Source organism: Cyprinus carpio, chromosome A7 (genome assembly GCF_018340385.1).
Source record: "Cyprinus carpio isolate SPL01 chromosome A7, ASM1834038v1, whole genome shotgun sequence".
Lineage (NCBI taxonomy): Eukaryota > Metazoa > Chordata > Actinopteri > Cypriniformes > Cyprinidae > Cyprinus > Cyprinus carpio.
This window is the reverse complement of record NC_056578.1, coordinates 19106955-19125506: the sequence shown is the minus strand read 5'-3', so window position 1 is coordinate 19125506 and position 18552 is coordinate 19106955. Positions and strand designations below refer to the sequence as shown.

General features: G+C 36.7%; 1 protein-coding gene across 2 annotated transcripts in view; it reads left to right on the top strand.

Moving 5' to 3' along the window:
- Window positions 1-16491, top strand: part of LOC109051208 (anoctamin-5-like) — a 37762-nt gene extending 21271 nt beyond the window's left edge. For both annotated transcript variants that reach the window (XM_042760140.1, XM_042760141.1), the window contains exons 5-19: window positions 999-1403; window positions 4165-4280; window positions 4462-4596; window positions 6602-6707; window positions 6787-6847; window positions 7378-7529; window positions 11603-11677; window positions 11866-12094; window positions 12317-12495; window positions 12585-12682; window positions 12851-12981; window positions 13944-14149; window positions 14387-14589; window positions 14684-14789; window positions 15821-16491. In XM_042760140.1, the coding sequence (XP_042616074.1) occupies window positions 999-1403; window positions 4165-4280; window positions 4462-4596; window positions 6602-6707; window positions 6787-6847; window positions 7378-7529; window positions 11603-11677; window positions 11866-12094; window positions 12317-12495; window positions 12585-12682; window positions 12851-12981; window positions 13944-14149; window positions 14387-14589; window positions 14684-14789; window positions 15821-16051 (2433 nt within the window). In that variant the 3' untranslated portion in view covers window positions 16052-16491. The remainder of the gene's footprint in view (window positions 1-998; window positions 1404-4164; window positions 4281-4461; window positions 4597-6601; window positions 6708-6786; window positions 6848-7377; window positions 7530-11602; window positions 11678-11865; window positions 12095-12316; window positions 12496-12584; window positions 12683-12850; window positions 12982-13943; window positions 14150-14386; window positions 14590-14683; window positions 14790-15820) is intronic.
- Window positions 16492-18552: the final 2061 nt, after the last annotated feature.

Here is an 18552-nt window from a genome sequence, read left to right as displayed (position 1 = left end):
ACTTTTTTCGGATGAAAGCAAATTTTGCATGTCATTCGGAAATCAAGGTGCCAGAGTCTGGAGGAAGACTGGGGAGAAGGAAATGCCAAAATGTCTGAAGTCCAGTGTCAAGTACCCACAGTCAGTGATGGTCTGGGGTGCCATGTCAGCTGCTGGTGTTGGTCCCACTGTGTTTTATCAAGGGCAGGGTCAATGCAGCTAGCTATCAGGAGATTTTGGAGCACTTCATGCTTCCATCTGCTGAAAAGCTTTATGGAGATGAAGATTTCGTTTTTCAGCACGACCTGGCACCTGCTCACAGTGCCAAAACCACTGGTAAATGGTTTACTGACCATGGTATTACTGTGCTCAATTGGCCTGCCAACTCTCCTGACCTGAACCCCATAGAGAATCTGTGGGATATTGTGAAGAGAAAGTTGAGAGACGCAAGACCCAACACTCTGGATGAGCTTAAGGCCGCTATCGAAGCATCCTGGGCCTCCATAACACCTCAGCAGTGCCACAGGCTGATTGCCTCCATGCCATGCCGCATTTAAGCAGTCATTTCTGCAAAAGGATTCCCGACCAAGTATTGAGTGCATAACTGAACATAATTATTTGAAGGTTGACTTTTTTTTTGTATTAAAACACACTTTTCTTTTATTGGTCGGATGAAATATGCTAATTTTTTGAGATAGGAATTTTGGGTTTTCATGAGCTGTATGCCAAAATCATCAGTATTAAAACAATAAAAGCCCTGAAATATTTCAGTTGGTGTGCAATGAATCTAAAATATATGAAAGTTTAATTTTTATCATTACATTATGGAAAATAATGAACTTTTATCACAATATGCTAATTTTTTGAGAAGGACCTGTGTATATATATATATATACACACACACACACACACACACACACACACACACACACATTACTTCACAATGTCATTTGATGTGATTTTGTGCATTTGATAATCATATATAATACTTCCCCACTCAAAAATATCTTCCCCTGCAGGAGTCAGGTGACCGTAAGACGTATTATCTGAAGATTCACGCTCCGTGGGAAGTGTTGGCCACCTATGCTGATGTGCTAAAGATTAAAGTGCCCTTTAAAGCGAGTGATATTCCCAAAGCTCAAGAAGTTCATCTGGAGTGGCTCACTCAACCTTTCCGGCTGCCAGACAACATCATGATGCCAGAGCCGGACTACTTCACTGCACCTTTTGATAAGAGCAAGGTTGACTTCTTCCTCATTGATGATAAGGACACATTTTTTCCTCCCTCCACTCGCAACAGAATCGTGTACTACATCCTGACCCGCTGCCCTTACTACAAGGAAGACTGTAAAGAGGAAGATAAGACGGGAATTAAACGTCTGCTGAACAACGGCACCTACACTTCAGCTTATCCCCTTCATGATGTAAGTGTGAAATGTATGCACTTTATTCTATCTGTCTGTCTGTCTGTCTATCTCCTTTCAAAAATTTGGGCTCAGTAAGATTTTATGTTCAATATTAATTAATACTTTTACTTTTATTCGTTAAGGATGCTTTAAATTCATCAAAAGTGGCAGTAAACTTTTACTTTAGTGACTTAGTAGTGACTTTTACATTGTTACAAAAAATATATTAAATTATTTAATTATTAATGCCATCACAGAAATAAATTACATGAATTAAAATTTAAAACGGCTATTTTAAATTGTTATAATATTACACAATAACAATATAGGGGTCATATGATGCTGCTGAAAAGAACATAATTTTTTGTATTTGGTGTAATGAAATGTTTAAACGGTTTGTTTAAAAAAAACTATTAAATAATTTTCCACATACTGTACATTATTGTTTCTCCTCTATGCCCTGCCTTCTGAAAAGCATCGATTTTTACAAAGCTCATCGTTCTGAAAAGATACTTTTACTCCGATTCCCCATACAGCGAGACAAAAACAATAAAACGAATGCCTCAAGTGTATGACGGAAATGTAACGCCTCTTAACATATTATGATGCCTTGTCCGGCCAGAGCGACGAGACAAAAACATAAAACCCATTATAAACATGATTTCTAGTCGTGTTTTCTTTTGGAAGGCAAAAACCAAGTAGTTTTGCTTTCTCAACAAAACAGCATCACACACCGTGGCCTTGAGTAAAGTCAAGTCAAGTCACCTTTATTTATATATCGCTTTAAACAAAAAAGATTGCGTCAAAGGAACTGAACAACATTAATCAGGAAAACAGTGTGTCAATAATGCAAAATGACAGTTAAAGGCAGTTCATCAATGAATTCAGTGATGTCATCATGCAGCTCAGTTCAGTTTAAATAGTATCTGTGCAATAATTTGCAATCAAGTCAACGATATCGCTGTAAATGAAGTGTCCCCAACTAAGCAAGCCAGAGGCGACAGCGGCAAGGAACCAAAACTCCATCAGTGACAGAATGGAGAAAAAACCTTGGGAGAAACCAGGCTCAGTTGGGGGGCCAGTTCTCCTCCGGCCAGACGAAACAGCAGTTAAATTCCAGGCTGCAGCAAAGTCAGATTGTGCAGAAGAATCATCTGTTTCCTGTGGTCTTGTCCCGGTGGTCATCTGAGACAAGGTCTTTACAGGGGATCTGTCTCTGGGGCTCTAGTTGTCCTTGTCTCCGCTGTCTTTCAGGGCTGTAGAGGTCCTTTTTAGGTGCTGATCCACCATCTGGGCTGGATATGTACTGAATCCGGGTGACTGCAGTGACCCTCTAACTTGGATACACACTGGATCCGGTGGCTACGGTGACCTCGGAATAAGAGAGAAACAGACTAATATTAGCGAAGATGCCATTCTTCTAATGATGTAGCAAGTACATCGGGTGTTATGGGAAGTGTTCCCAGTTCTGGTTTACCTAATTATTAGTGCCTAAAAATCATTTAACGGATTTGGATATTAGAAGCATATTAGTGTGTTACATGTAAGCCAGGTTAAAGAGATGGGTCTTTAATCTAGATTAATCTAGATTTAAACGGTGTCTGCCTCCCAAACAATTTTAGGTAGGTTATTCCAGAGTTTAGGCGCTAAATAGGAAAAGGATCTGCCACCCGCAGTTGATTTTGATATTCTAGGTATTATCAAATTGCCAGAGTTTTGAGAACGCAGCGGACGTGGAGGACTATAATGTAACATGAGCTTGTTCAAATACTGAGGTACTAAACCATTCAGGGCTTTATAAGTAATAAGCAAGATTTTAAAATCTATACAATGTTTAATAGGGAGCAAGTGCAGTGTTGACAGGACCGGGCTAATATGGTCATACTTCCTGGTTCTAGTAAGAACTCTAGCTGCTGCATTTTGGACTAACTGGAGTTTGTTTACTAAGCGTGCAGACCAACCACCCAATAAAGCATTACAATAATCTAACCTTGAGGTCGTAAACGCATGGATTATTGAGTGAGCAGAGGCTGGAGGCCTAGAGTGAGCCGCGGCCGGTTTGAGTGAGCAGAGGCGGGCGACTTGAGAACGGTGCGGCAGGCAGATTCTATGAAGGAGCGTACCTTGGGCTTGCAGCAATCACATGAGACGACCCCAGGTTGGATGCCGCTTCGTCCATGGTGAAAGCTAATTCAGCGATCCACAGTGCAAAGTTGATGTATTTCCTCATCAACCAGCACGGATCAGCTCCAGGCATGACGAAGCGGATATCGTCCTCAAAGTAGTTTCGCTTTCACAGTGAAACACACAGCGTCTTTACGACATGGCGGAGGCAGCAACAACAATACTAGAACGAGAATAAAAGGTACGCGTTCTTTCTTTGCGTGAACATCTGGGCGGTGTTATGCAAATCTTCCCACATACTGACGTAGAGATGTGGGGGTGTGTTAGAACGAGCCGTTTCAGGGGGGCGTGGACGAGTCTCAACTTTTATAAAGAATATCTCATTGGATTTGAGACTTTAGTCTTTACAACTTTACAGATCTTCTTTATTCACCAAGAGCTTGTAACACTCCAAAGAGAAAGGAAAATTTGAAATCGCATCATATGACCCCTTTAATGTGTTTTGATCTAATAAATGTATCCTCCTAGGTGCACACAACAGACTCCTTTTAAAAACATTTAAAAAATCTTACCAACATCAAAGACAATTAAGTCCCCTTGCATGTTGAAAGAGTTGGTGTCTTTGACCAACATCTGATTGCTGTTTTTTCCTCAGTGTAAGTACTGGAAGAAAGCAGAAGACATGCAGTGTGACAGTGAGAGGTATCATCTGTATAGATACTGGGCTCGATTCCTCTGCTTCTACAAGAAGCAACCACTCAATCTGATCAAGTGAGGACACTGCAGACACAATGCATGCATACCTGTCAAAGAGTTCAATAACCAAATCTGGAGCAAATGCATCTTCATTACACTGCTGATTACATCTCAGTAGAAGAAATGATTAACCTCACTTTTCTAGAGCAGCATATCAAGCCATAGTGTTACATTTCCTCTTTGTGTTTTGTCATAGGAAGTACTATGGTGAGAAGATTGGTATCTACTTTGCCTGGCTGGGCTTTTACACAGAAATGCTGTTTTTTGCTGCAGTCATGGGTGTGATTTGTTTTGTTTATGGTGTGCTTAGTTACGAAGACAACATCACAAGGTTAGTATCACTGGAAGGTTATATGGGTCAAATGAACACACATCCTTGCCTCCTGAATCTGAAGCTCTGTGGTTGCATGCATTCTTAACAACCCTTTGCTATCTGTGACCAGTAATACAGTGCCTGTGACTGTAAAAGCTAAGACATCAGACAGGAAGTTGTTGTTTCTTTATTATTGTAATGTTTTTTGCAGTTGGTGAGATGGTTTATATTTTATGTTCTTTTGTAAACCGTAACTTCTGATAGGCGTTATAAAGTATTAGTCAAATGTCTTTGCCACAGAAAACATAGTAATTGTGACTTTTTATCTCACAAAGTCAGTATTGCTAAACTCAGCATTGAAATATGAACACAGAATTGTGAGATTCTGAATTCTGAGGGAAAAAAGGCTGAATTGCGAGATGTAAACTCAAAATTATAAGACATAAATTGAGAATTGTGACATGTAAACTCAGAAATGCAAGAAAACAAAGGCAGAATTCTGAGTTTATATCTTGCATTTCTGACTTTTTTCTTGGAATTGCGAGAAATTGTGTGAATTGTAAAATAAAAAGTCACTTTTTTTATATATATTTTTATATTCCATGGTGGAAACGGGATTCCATAGTACATGACAGTGTCTTTTAAAAATATTTTTTCTGTTTTTGTATAACAAGCAAAACCATTAAAGGAGTCATATGATGCTGCTAAAAAGAACATTATTTTGTTTATTTGGTGTAATGCAATGTGTTTATGCAGTTTAAGGTTAAAACACATTTTCCATATAATGTACATTATTGTTTCTTCTCTATGCCCCGCCTTTCTGAAACGCGTCGATTATTTCAAAGCTCATCGTTCGAAAAAAGTGAGGTGCGCTCTTATTAGCCAGCTATCCAGTGCGTTGTGATTGGCCGAATTCCTCAAGCGTGTGACAGAAATGTTACACCCCTTAACATACTATGCCATCTCCCAGCAGTATGAGACTCAGTCCAGCTGCTCTGCCCGAGCACATCCCATCATCGGTTCTCTTTTAGCAGTTCAGGCAATGCACTGTTAGGAGTAACTGAATAATTTGGGATATTGGTTTATTTTGCGTTAGAGGGAGTGTAAGGACGTTTATAAACTGAGTAATTTAAATAATTTGTGGATTAGTGTGTAATGGAGACGCAAACCGTTTCAAACGATTCAGTTAGATTTGGTGAACTTGTTCGACCGGTTAAATAGAAAGATTCGTTCGCGATCCAGACATCACTAGATTAGACAAAACCAATAAAACCCATTTCAAACGAGGCATTTGTTGCGTCCAGTGGGGACATAATTACTGATTATAATGACTTGCACTGTCTTTTTAAGCGTGGCGTATCGCGCTGCATAAACATAAAACCATGTCCGCATTTGTGATCTGAGAAACAACAAACAACAAGCCTACTCTACTGCTTAAAACTCACATTTGAATCATCATTGGCAAATTCTTTAAATATAAAAAAACGTACTTACAGGCTATGAGTCAGAAACACCAGAATGTCCTTGCAAAGTCTGAACTGCCCAACTTTATAGAAACAGCCTTTGTGCCACAGATGCATTGGAGGCTACTGGTTCAGGAAACAGTCCTCATGCTTCATAAAATGCGCAGCACACATCTGAATATTTGTGTTGAACTGTTCTGGAGCAGTGTTGAAATACAACTCAACCACTGATTTCTAGTCGTGTCCTCTTTTGGAAGGCCAAACAAAGTAGTTTCGCTTTCACAACGAAACAAAGGGCACACAATCTGTGAAAGATGGTCTCTGGAGCCTAGATGCGTTTGTTTTTCTAGTTTGCAGAGCTAAAGATAATATGCTCATAATATGGTCTTTGTTGTTAAACCTGAGAGGTTCATTTGTGCCCAAGTTTTCTATGGTGTGTTAATACGGTTTTCTTCTTCACTGATGTAATGCAGTCAGAGGGTGAACTGAGATTTTGGTCATATTCACTTCTGCATAACAGTAATGTTTCTTTTTGTTGCTCTCCTCCTCCCTGTTTTCAGCAAGGAGATCTGTGACCCAGAAATCGGTGGGATGATTGTCATGTGTCCACTCTGTGATAAAAAGTGCCGCTACTGGAAACTCAACTCAACGTGTCTGTCCTCCTGGGTGAGAAATATTATAGATGCGCTGTTTGAAACGCAAATAATGATTTCCCTTCATTGTAGAATGATCTTTTTTCCTTTAGCAATCCCATCTATTTGATAATGAGGGGACTGTCTTCTTTGCCATGTTCATGGGTATTTGGGGTGAGTGCACTCTGATTGTTTAAAATACTAGCTCAATAGCTCCATCTAGTGGTTAGAAGGAGCTTGCTAGTCAGACTCAAGATCTAATTTAGATTAGCAGCTGTGCATGAAACATTTTAAAGTATTCATATTGTCAAATAATTGGGCACAGAATTTGTTCACTAGATAAGTCTACAATGAAGAGCATAATTTGTTTTGAAAAAGTATCTTTAATTACTTGAAGGGTAGTGGTGCATGTTGATTATCCATTACTGAACACTGCTTATGCAGTGATTTGATTAATCAGCACTGTGTGAATATTTCTGCACCCAGTGTGCTGTGTACTCATAAATTAAAAATAGTTTATTTAGCTTCTAAACTTTTGTTAGACCTTATTGGAGTACAATTTTTGTAAGAAGAAAACAACACTCTGAGGCACCATGGGGTGAAGCTGGTTCGATTTAAATAGAATTGATAGTAAGTGTGAATGTGATACTCCTAAATAATGTATTTCTTATTTGTTCTGCTCTGTTTCTCTGCATGCTTTGCAGTGACTCTGTTCCTGGAGTTCTGGAAGCGGCGGCAGGCCCGTCTGGAGTATGAGTGGGACCTTGTGGACTTTGAGGAGGAACAGCAGCAGCTACAGATCAGACCAGAGTATGAGTTGAAATGCACAGGCCGTAGATTCAACCGCATCACGCAGGTACCTGCAAACATCACGGTGTGATTAAACACATAATCTTGCATCAGCATCCTTTGTTAGTCATGGAGCCAGCACACTTTTTAAACATTCATATGCCTTACGCCGGGTTCACACCGCAAGCAGCAGCAGAGCAGAAGCAGCGCATATTTTTTTTCGGTGCCTATGTTAACAGATGAGTGCGTTCACACCGCACGCAGAGGCTGCACGGCAGAGCGTTGCAGGAGCAGAGCAGAAGAAGCAGTGCCGCGATCGTTTCGGCGCTGGGTCTATTTTTGCTGTGCTGCTGATGCTCAGTTAAAGTGAAAGTACACCTTTGATGGACAAAATAAATATGATTTCACACAAAAAGTGCTCTAAATGCACAAAATAATCACATCTAGGGTGTTTTAACAAGAACTGGAGTATGTAAGGAAAGAAAATTAATATAAAAAATATGTACAGAAGATAAAGTGACAATGATCATGGGCAAAATACACATGTACTGACACGAAAAAGTAATTTTCCCCAAAATTTGCATTAATGATATCTACTGTGTTTTTATCAAATGACATTAAAAATGTATGATATTTAAATTCACATATTTTTCTATTTTTTTTTATAATTAATATATATATATATTACAAAATCTGTCAAAGTACTTACAGTTCTATCCAAAAATAAACTTTTTGGCCAAAATACAAAAACAACTTTAAATAATTTATACTGCTAGTTTAGCCTTAGAGATTTATTTATTATTATTAGTAGTAGTCGTTTTCTTATAACTAGGCCTATATATTGGCAGAAGAACGGATGTTCAGCGGCTCTTAGTGCAGATGGTAAGTAATTTTATAGCAAACTTCTTAACAGAGACAATGTAAATGAGCAAACTCTCGAAAATAGAAAAAAAGACGCAGATCATAGATGTCTATACTGAAGCTATGTGTGCTAGGCCTATATTAATCTATGCTATTTGCCTATCTATATTGAGTTGTTTGCTAGTGTGCCAGCGAAAGCGTCAAAAAGCTGTATACATTTATGAATTATCGATACGCTTTTTATGATGGGTAATGTATGTATTTGATGTGTCAGATATTCTGTGTATCAACATATAAAAGAGTTTTTTATGGAGGTAAGAGCGAATGTCAAAAATATCAAAAGGTAATATATAATAAATATAATTCAGATAATAAATAAAATATATATTTTTATTTTATTTTATTCTATTTTATGTTAAAATATGTCAAACTTACAGTTCTAGGTTCACCGCAACCTCAAAAACCTGCCACCTTCCTCTAATACATTGGAATGTTCAGCAGAAAACATGTGTTGGCTACATAAAACCAATGTGTGAAATTGTAGAATTATTGTTCTTTTCAAGAAAAAAACTAAATTGATTCAATTGGAACCAACTGACAGTACTCTGTCCAAAATCCGCTGTTCAGTTGAGCGATGCCTCCGCTGCCTGTGTCCTGACATTTTATCCTACCCGTCAGATTTTCCTACATGTGTTTACTGCGCATGCGCACAGCAATATTGCGTCCTTTTTTTCATGATAAACAACTATATTTAATGTATCTGCATCACTGTAAGGATAGGTTTAGGGTTGGGGTAGATATAGACTTTAATAAAACACAATCTAATAGGTAGAATAGGTTTCCTGTAAATGTATCCCTTCTAGCTTCAACCGCGAATATAACACATAATTACTGTATTTACATTACTCTAAGGGTCGGTTTAGGGTTATGATATGTGTAGATGTTAATAAACCATAAATTTTATCGACAGCATTTTTCATTGTCGAATTGTACTACCCACCGTTTTAATGGGAGGTAGGAAAATCTGACAGCGTAGGACAAATCGACAGAACACCGGTGTGAAAGCAAAATAGCCGCGCGCTGCTTCCGCTCTGCCTACCTACTGCTAACGCGCTGCTTCTGCTCTGCTGCAGCTTGCGGTGTGAACCCGGCCTTACTCTAATCAAAACCATAACCCACCCTTAAATTCATGCGTAATAAAAGGATAAATGCATAATAAAAATAAACCTTTTAATTCCAAATTGCAATTTAAATAGGATGTAAATGAATGGTTTAGTTCATTCTCAGGTTGAATGAGAATATAAGAGAAGACATGTTCATAAGGAGCAGATAATTGCGGGTGGAGAATGAAAACCAACATATTAATGGTTTTACAAGCTGAAGTTCTGCACATCATAGAGCTCCTGCTGTTAGGATGTTTCAGGCATGTTGCTTTTTCAGATTTCAAATGCATGCAGATAACGCTATCTTGAAATAGCCTTTATCACGTGGTGATTTATGCCTGATATTTTTCAAATAATTTGCATGATCTGAGTAAATATTTTCATTGCTTTTTTTTTAAATGTATGTACACTATACTTTTTATTACATTAACTTTGCATCAAATTACAAAAAAAAAAACGAATTAAAGCTAATGTGAGGGAGTTTCTAATACAGCATCTATAGGATTGATGGTAAATTTGAGATTGTTCTCTCTACTCACTGCCGTTATCAGTCATGAAAACAGTCATAGAGTTTTTCTTCTGTTATTTGAGCAAACAGGAAACACTGCTATAGAAGCAAAAACTGCTATAGAAGTTTACCCAACTATGGTGACTTGAAATGTGTAAAAGTTCCATCATGGCAAAGGACTTGCCTTTGCCTTTCTCCCAGGTCTTCTGCTGTAAATTCAAGCATTTTAATTATTGTCACAAATACTATTCACAGATGTTCTCAATATAAATTAAAATTTATATGGCAAGGGTTTTTTGTAAAGATGCACTGATCGACTGGAATTAGCAGATTTTCTGCATGATTGGCCCGGACCAGTGACCAGCTAGTCAGTCTCATGTCTTGCTGATACCGAGCTGGTCTGTCTTGACGTAACAGCTAATCTCACATCATAATGTAAACATTCATTGACGTGGAAGTTCTTCACTGTGAGTGAAGAAGACACAGAGTTCAAAATCTGTAATACGAGTATTAATAATACGAAACTGTAGGGAAACCAAAGGGCTCAATGAACACTTGTCTTGGGCCAAGTAGATTTTTTTAAAGGCAAGTGAGAGAGAAATTTACTTGCCCGACTGGACAAGAAGCCTGAAGCTCCTTATGGGTATGTCTTCTTTCAATAACAAAAAAGTTTTGTGTGACAGTGATTCATATTTTAACGCATTCAGTGTAAACGGCGGTTGATAATATGTTTATGTTGTGTCAGATGAGGCTCACGCAGCCTGAGTGAGAGAGAGACTTGTGCAGAAATCAAAACAAATGAGCACAACAAAAAAAGTAACTCACAGAAATAGATACATGCTGCGGTAGAAGAAAAAAAGATATTTATAATATATGATATAGGTAAGCAACATTACACGACCAAGATGTTTGCCTGAATATCAACACAATTGCAATGCGACACTGATTTCTTTTTTTTTACAATAGTGGTTCAAAAAATTAGAAGTTAAAATAAAGTGACTTACATTTTAGACACAATATTGAATTTTTTTGCTCAGTTTCGCAAACGGAAATCATTCCAATCAAAGCCACAGCAGAACTGTTGTGTCTCTGAGAAACACAGCAATGTTTCGTTAATGAATGAATCCACGTTTTTGAATGAATCGAGTGATTCAGTAACCCATTCATAAAGACACTTTAAACATAAAGTGTCCCAAATGGCACACTTCATGCGCACTTGCGGTTTTGCGAACTTACAATGGCCGCTGTGTGCGCATGTCCGTTAAGTCCATGAGACCGTAGGGCAGGGTTCCTCAAATCTGGTAACAACTCTACAGTTTATCATTATTCTGAATTAATTGAAACAATGTAAGAATTTGATGTGAAAGATGACACATTTGATAAGGTAAGGGGAAAAAAATGAGCATTTATAGTCTTCATTCATAGTGGGAAATGACATCTTTTCTGTTTTATACAGCAACTCATTTCTACCCCTTTCCAGTCACTGAGCACTTTATTTTTAGAGTTGTTTAAGTGAGACAACATCTTTAACTTAGTCCAGATTGGGAGAATTTAACTCTAGTCCAATTATAGAGCTTGAACTGATGACACATTCTTCATTGCTAACAGGAAATGGAGCCTTATCTTCCTTTCCCCAGCAAGTGTGCCCGATTCTGTCTGTCTGGAGCAACTGTTCTCTTTTGGGTGAGTTAGTAAGATAAACAGTACAACTGTATAATATATAGACTCGATTCATTCAATATTATTGTATGTGCTTTTAAACTGTATATTTGATCTTTTATCCTCGGTTACCAATTACTTAGACTTTGGTAGCTCATTTAAACTAAGATAAGTCTGTTTATAAGTCCTTCCCTCTCTTTGTGTTTTGTCAGACGTGTCTGATAGTGGCCTGTATAATAGGAGTGATCGCTTACAGATTGGCAGTTTATGCAGCGTTTGCCAGTGTCATGAAGGACAGCCCCACCAGTAAGATCCAGCTGGTGGGATCTCTCATCACCCCTCAACTTGCCACCTCTGTCACTGCTTCCTGCATTAACTTTGTCATTATCCTCATCCTCAACTTCCTCTATGAGCATGTGGCCATTTGGATCACTGATATGGGTGAGCAAAAACGGCATCCTCATTTCACACAAGAAATGATAGAGTTGTTTGACACAGCTATGTAATAAGCTGGATAATGTACAGTCAGGTGGTCATCACAAAATTACCATGTGTATTTGTTTTCTGATAATGACTACTGTACATTATACCTCACGTATTTGCTCATCTGTTTGTTGAGCTGCATGGAGAATATTTTACTATCTTCATCTTTTTAACTCTCAGAGATCCCCAAGACCCATCTGGAGTATGAGAATAAGCTGACCATGAAGATGTTTATGTTCCAGTTTGTGAACTACTACTCTTCCTGTTTCTATGTGGCCTTCTTTAAAGGGAAGTTTGTGGGTTATCCGGGAAACTACAGTTATATGTTTGGAAAGTGGAGCATGCTGAGAAATGAAGAGGTGAGACTGTCTGAAATACCAGTATGTCAGAGGACCTAATGTTCTTCAGCTGAATATCAGAATAAGTAGATCTAACCTTTAATATTTAGTGTGCCCCGGGGGGCTGTCTGATTGAGCTGACCACACAGCTGCTTATCGTCATGGCTGGAAAACAAATGGTTGGGAACGCTCAAGAGGCTCTGTTGCCGTAAGCATTACATTGAACTTTGACCTCTAAGAATGTTTGTTTTTTACTTGTAATTTTATTTCAAATATGTTTTTTAGAAAGTCAAACAGTAATTGTCCTCTAGGCACTATCCATATACTGTATATCTAAAAAACACACACACAATGGTTCCTTGTGCCTGTGTCACAGTCTTCTCAGAAACTGGTGGGGCAGCAGGAAAGGGCGAAGTCATCCAAAGAGTACATACAGTAGATGGGAGCAGGACCACGATCTGCAGAACTTCAGCCAGTATGGCCTCTTCTATGAGTATCTGGAAATGGGTATGATTTTACGCCATTATACATGTTGGAGTTATTTGGTGTTTATATAGCAAAGCAGTTCATTAAAGTCATTTAGATACTTTATGCAGTTGTGCTAAATAAAATGATATTTTATAATACACTCCTGTTCAAAATGTAGGTAACACCAAGAGTTTTTTGAAAGAAATGTAATACTTTGCTCTGTAAGGATGCATTAAAAAATATTTACTGTTGCCACAAAAATATTAAGCAGCACAGCTGTTATTTCATCACTGATATGAAATAAGTTATGATTCTTGAGCAACCAATTAGCACATTAGATGATCATGTGACACTGAAGACTGAAGTAATGTCTGCTGAAAATTCTGCGTTTTAATCACTGGAATAAATACAATTTTAAAATATATTAAAATAAAAAAAAAGTTATTTTATATTGAAATAACAATATATATATATATAGTTTTTACAGTTTATATATATATATATATATATATATATATATATATATATATATATATATATATATATATATATATATATATATATATATATATATATATATATATATATATATATATATTATATATATATATATATATATAATGAATGCAGCCTTGGTGAGCATAGGAGACTTCTTTCAAAAACATCACAGAAATCGTGTTGACCCCAAACATTTGAATGGAAGTGTATGTTTTAATTACTGTACATTATATATTTAAAGAATATTGTATTAACACAATAATAAGTGAATACGATATATTTTCATATAATTAAAAAAAATATAAAGAAATGTACATAAACATGAATATATTCCAAAAACAAAACAATTTAAAGATTCTATAATTTAAAGTTATCTTTATGCTCCTATTAAAGAATCCTCAAGGATGAGAAGTGTCTAGATCTTCAAATCTGAGAGGGCTCTCTGAGAGCATTTGTCCGTGCTTCATCTATTAAACCAGTTGTTTCCTGTGTGTTTTAAACAGTGATCCAGTTTGGCTTCATAACACTTTTCGTGGCCTCTTTTCCACTGGCCCCTCTTCTTGCCCTCTTCAACAACATCCTGGAGGTGCGAGTCGATGCTTGGAAGTTGACTACACAGTTCAGAAGGCCAGTGGCAGCGAAGGCGCGCAACATTGGAGCATGGAAAGAGATCCTTAATGTGGTGGCCATCTTGTCCGTGGTCACAAATGTAAATGCAAACTGTTTTGTTCTGCTTTCTATTCTGACTCATCCTGTAATTTTACTGTCTTGTGTAAAATTGGATCTGGATTTGAACTTCCTTCTAAATATAGTTAGTTAACTACAAGCAATATCATTTCCTGTAAAACAAAAGGAAAGATATTGCTCAGTGCAATCAAAGCAATATTTCTACCATACTTAAAATCTATTGTTATTTCTTTCCTCCTCTCTATCATTTGCACTTGAGGCTTTCATCGTGGCATTCACCTCAGATATGATTCCTCGCCTGGTCTATCTGTACGCCTACCACCCAGGCAACAAGGCCACTATGAGAGGTTACATCACCAACAGCCTCTCCTTTTACAACATCTCTCAGATCCCTGAAGATAACCTACCTGAACATGGAGAAAACCCATCCTGGTTTAACAGCTCTACCATCACAACATGCAGGTGTGTAACCGCCTAGTGTAAACTGTAGTCTCTATTAGACCTACACATCAATATGCTAAATTAACAGCATGGTGAATATATATATTTTTTCCAGGTATCGGGACTACAGATACCCACCTGGGCATGAAAAGCAATACACACACACAATGCAGTTCTGGCATATCTTGGCTGCTAAGCTAGCCTTCATCGTCATTATGGAAGTAAGAAATCTGCATAACATAAAAGGCTTCTGATTTCAATTTAGGGGTGTACTCGCACTAGGTGATCTGAACCATGCTGATCAGTGTGAGAATGCCCTAGAAACCGAATTAATACAGTGGAATATGCAGGAAAATTTAAAATAAATTAAAAAAAAAAGTATATTTATATTGGCGTAACATGAGCAGGAAGGTAAAGAAAAGGATAAGCAAGTTAAGAATCTTAAAGTTCAGTAGCTTAGACTATTGTTTTTTTTTTGTTTTTTTTTATTAATACTTTCAGCAAGGACACATTCGCTTGGTCAAAAGTGACGATTAAGACTTGTTAATTTTTACTTTTTTTTTTTTAATTATTATTTCAAATAAATGCAGTTCTTTTGAGCTTTCTATTCATCAAAGAATTCTGAAAAATGCATCACAGTTTCCACAAAAAATATTAAGTAGCAAAAGTGTTTTCAACATTTGATATTTTCTTGAGTACCAAATTAGCATTTTAGAATGATTTCTGAAGGATCACATGACACTGAGTGGAGTAATGGCTGCTGAAAATTCAACTTTTCAGTCACTAGAATAAATAACATTTTTAAATATATTAAAATAGAAAAAAGATATTTTAAATTGTAGTAATATTTCATAACTTCACAATCAACAATTAAATTCAGGTTTGGTGACAAGAGACTTAACGGAACACAAGAGACTTCATTCAAAAACATAAAAAATCTTACTTGCTCCAGACTTTTGAACCTTACTTCTGTCTGTTAGATTTAAAACATGATGGCTCAATCTTTTTCTGTCCATAAGAATTAACGCAGTGCAGCACATCTTATCTTGGGAAAGCTTTGTCATGAACATTTCTTGTAGCATCTGAAGTCTTAAAAGTAACTGAGCTCAATACAGGAACAATGGCAAGACATGTACTGTGTGAGCTTAAATGTTTGCTGTGCATTTAGTTGCTATTTAACACAAATTTAGATGTGGAAATTTGGTTCTATGCACACATGATGACTGGTCCTCTGTTTCCTCTCCTTTCTCAGCATGTTGTATTTGTGGTGAAATTCTTCGTGGCGTGGCTGATTCCAGATGTGCCGGTAGGGATAAAGTCACATATAAAGCGTGAACGCTTTCTGGTTCAGGAATACCTGCACAACTACGAAGTGGAGAAACTCAAGATGCAGCTGAGCCAGAGTTGCAGCCTGGCCACAGAAACGGCCCCACTGCTGCCCTCTAGTCCGAGTAAACACCGGGTGCTTTCTGAATGTATTTGAATATCCCTGAATCCTCAGGACTACTCTAATGTACTATACACCACAAAGCATGGAGGAATCTTCGGGACCCCTTCATACATTTACTGCAAAAAACTGTCTGCCCTCATCCAAACAACTGCCAGAACTATTATAAAAAACTACACGCCTAACAGTCTTTTTTCCTGCTTGAGTTTTATGGGAAAACATTACCGCTTTCCTCTGTGTTTCTCTCAAATGTCTGGAGTGCACTTTCAGAACTGTTCTTCTACACTGGCCAAAGGCTTGGAGACCGATCACAAAACATTTCTGCAGCAAACCCTCTTGAATGCGGCCTGCTGCTCCTTGAGTATGCTGCTGGGAATTCAACTTATGAATAATCATTTATGACCAATTAAAAGACTGAAAATGTTTTACAAGACAGTAAGCTTTTATATCCGTCCAGCTTGTTGCCATTATATAATATATATATATATATATATATATATATATATATATATATATATATATATATATATATATATATATATATATATAATTTCTTTTTTTTTTTTTTTTTTTTTTTTTTTTTTTTTAAGTAATCTGCATGTTTTACTTTGTCTGACTGTGAAAGAGGTACATGTAGACAGTGAATTGTCTTTTTTGTCTATTTTTTGTTTTTCTTTTCTTTAGATATGTAAGATTTCCTTTAGGCGTGTGAGGTTTAACAGTTAATATATGTTGTTGTCCAGTGGATTTTACCACTGTGGATATTTTCTTTATGAAACACACTAATAGCTGAATAACTATCAAAGAATATCATAATTTCTGTAGTGCTTGCATTATCTTGTTTCACATAATATTTATATTTTATTATTGTTATTTTTGATTAATGCTGCATCTTGCCACACACACATTTTGGTCTGTGTAATATTAAATGTAAGGGTTTTTTTGTTTGTTTGTTTTTTTTTTTTTTTTAATTATTATGACTGTTGTTAATTTTCTTCAAGGGTGTATTTGTTTCACTACAATCATAACCAATTGATTGTCTGGTTGGAAGGTTTTTTTTTTTTTTTTTTTAAATCAGATTAAGCTCTATACTGACTTGCTGTGTTTTCTGATACTTCAAAAATCAGAAACTTAAGCCAAAGTTTGCACATATCGCATATCTCTCATCTGTAACTGTGACTAGGAGAACACTAGTCTTGTACTGTTTCTCTGTAACTAATTTCGGCAAATATGCTCTGAACAGGATTAGTTTGCATTTTTGTGATCAGTTCTCCATGCATCTGAGACTTTGATCTACACCCTAATAACTTAATTTTATATTACAGTAGTTCTGGGACAAATTAATTGAGTGAAGCAGGCTTTCAGAGATTCCCATACATGTCAAGACAAGAAATTGCCTCTAATAGTGTATACATGAAAAAGGACAAAAAATAACGTCACAGTTTTGAAACAAGTGAATAGAAGGAATCCAGTATCCTCTGCCCTATTACTAATCAGGTGCAAAGAGATTTGTTTCTAAACTTTGAAGTGTGTCACATCAGTATTTCAGATGTTTGATTCAAACATTGTGTAGCACTGTTGATGAACACTGTTCACTCAGCGCCAACCATCCCATAGGGACATCACTTGTTTGAGAGCAAACAAATGTGTTAAAATTATGTCCCAAGGGTTTGTCTGTTTTTAAAGTGTCTTACAATTTAACTACACATTTTGTGAGCCATACCTGTTCATTAAAACTTCTTTTTTTATATCTGTTTATTTCATTTCACAAATGTTATAAATCCTCTATATTTATTTTTAGCCTGTTGAGTTATTTTTGCAGTAATTAATCGATATTTTATGGATAATACATATACAGTTTACAGAAATGTTCTGAATATTGTTACTATACTTGTAAACAAAGTTTTATCCTAAACAAAATGCATAATATATATGTACCCGAAGTTAAACGTGACAATCGTATCATTATAAAATATATATATATATATATATATATATTTTAAAAAGTTATTCACTTAGTTAAGGATATATTTGTGTTCAGATGAGAGCATGCCACACATGCATTTGCCTTAATAAAATTTGTCATGATACTCGTGTATGTGTATATTGTTTTTTGGTAGTCTTATGTATTTGTCTACAAACGTTCACAGAATAAGTTGCATGAATTCGTTAGAAAAAGTAAGTTTATGAATAACCATGAATCAAGTTTATAAAAGAAAGTCTTGTCTCCAACGACGAGAACGTGCCAAAATAAAGTGATTGAAGTGTATATTACAGGTGTTCAGCACTTGTTGGGCGCGCTCTGCTAATACGGTCATTACCACGAGGTGGCGCCTGCGCTTCACCAAGCGCGCTCTCACCTACCTGTTGTGGGAAGCGTTCAAACTGCGCAGTTACTCTCCTGTAAAGAGGTCTGAGATTTAGCAGGATATCAAAATAAAAAATACGCTATTATCAAATTATCTTATCAAAATGCCCCCTTCATTATGCTCAACCATAAGAAACTGACAAATTAATAATAGCTTGCATCTGGACTG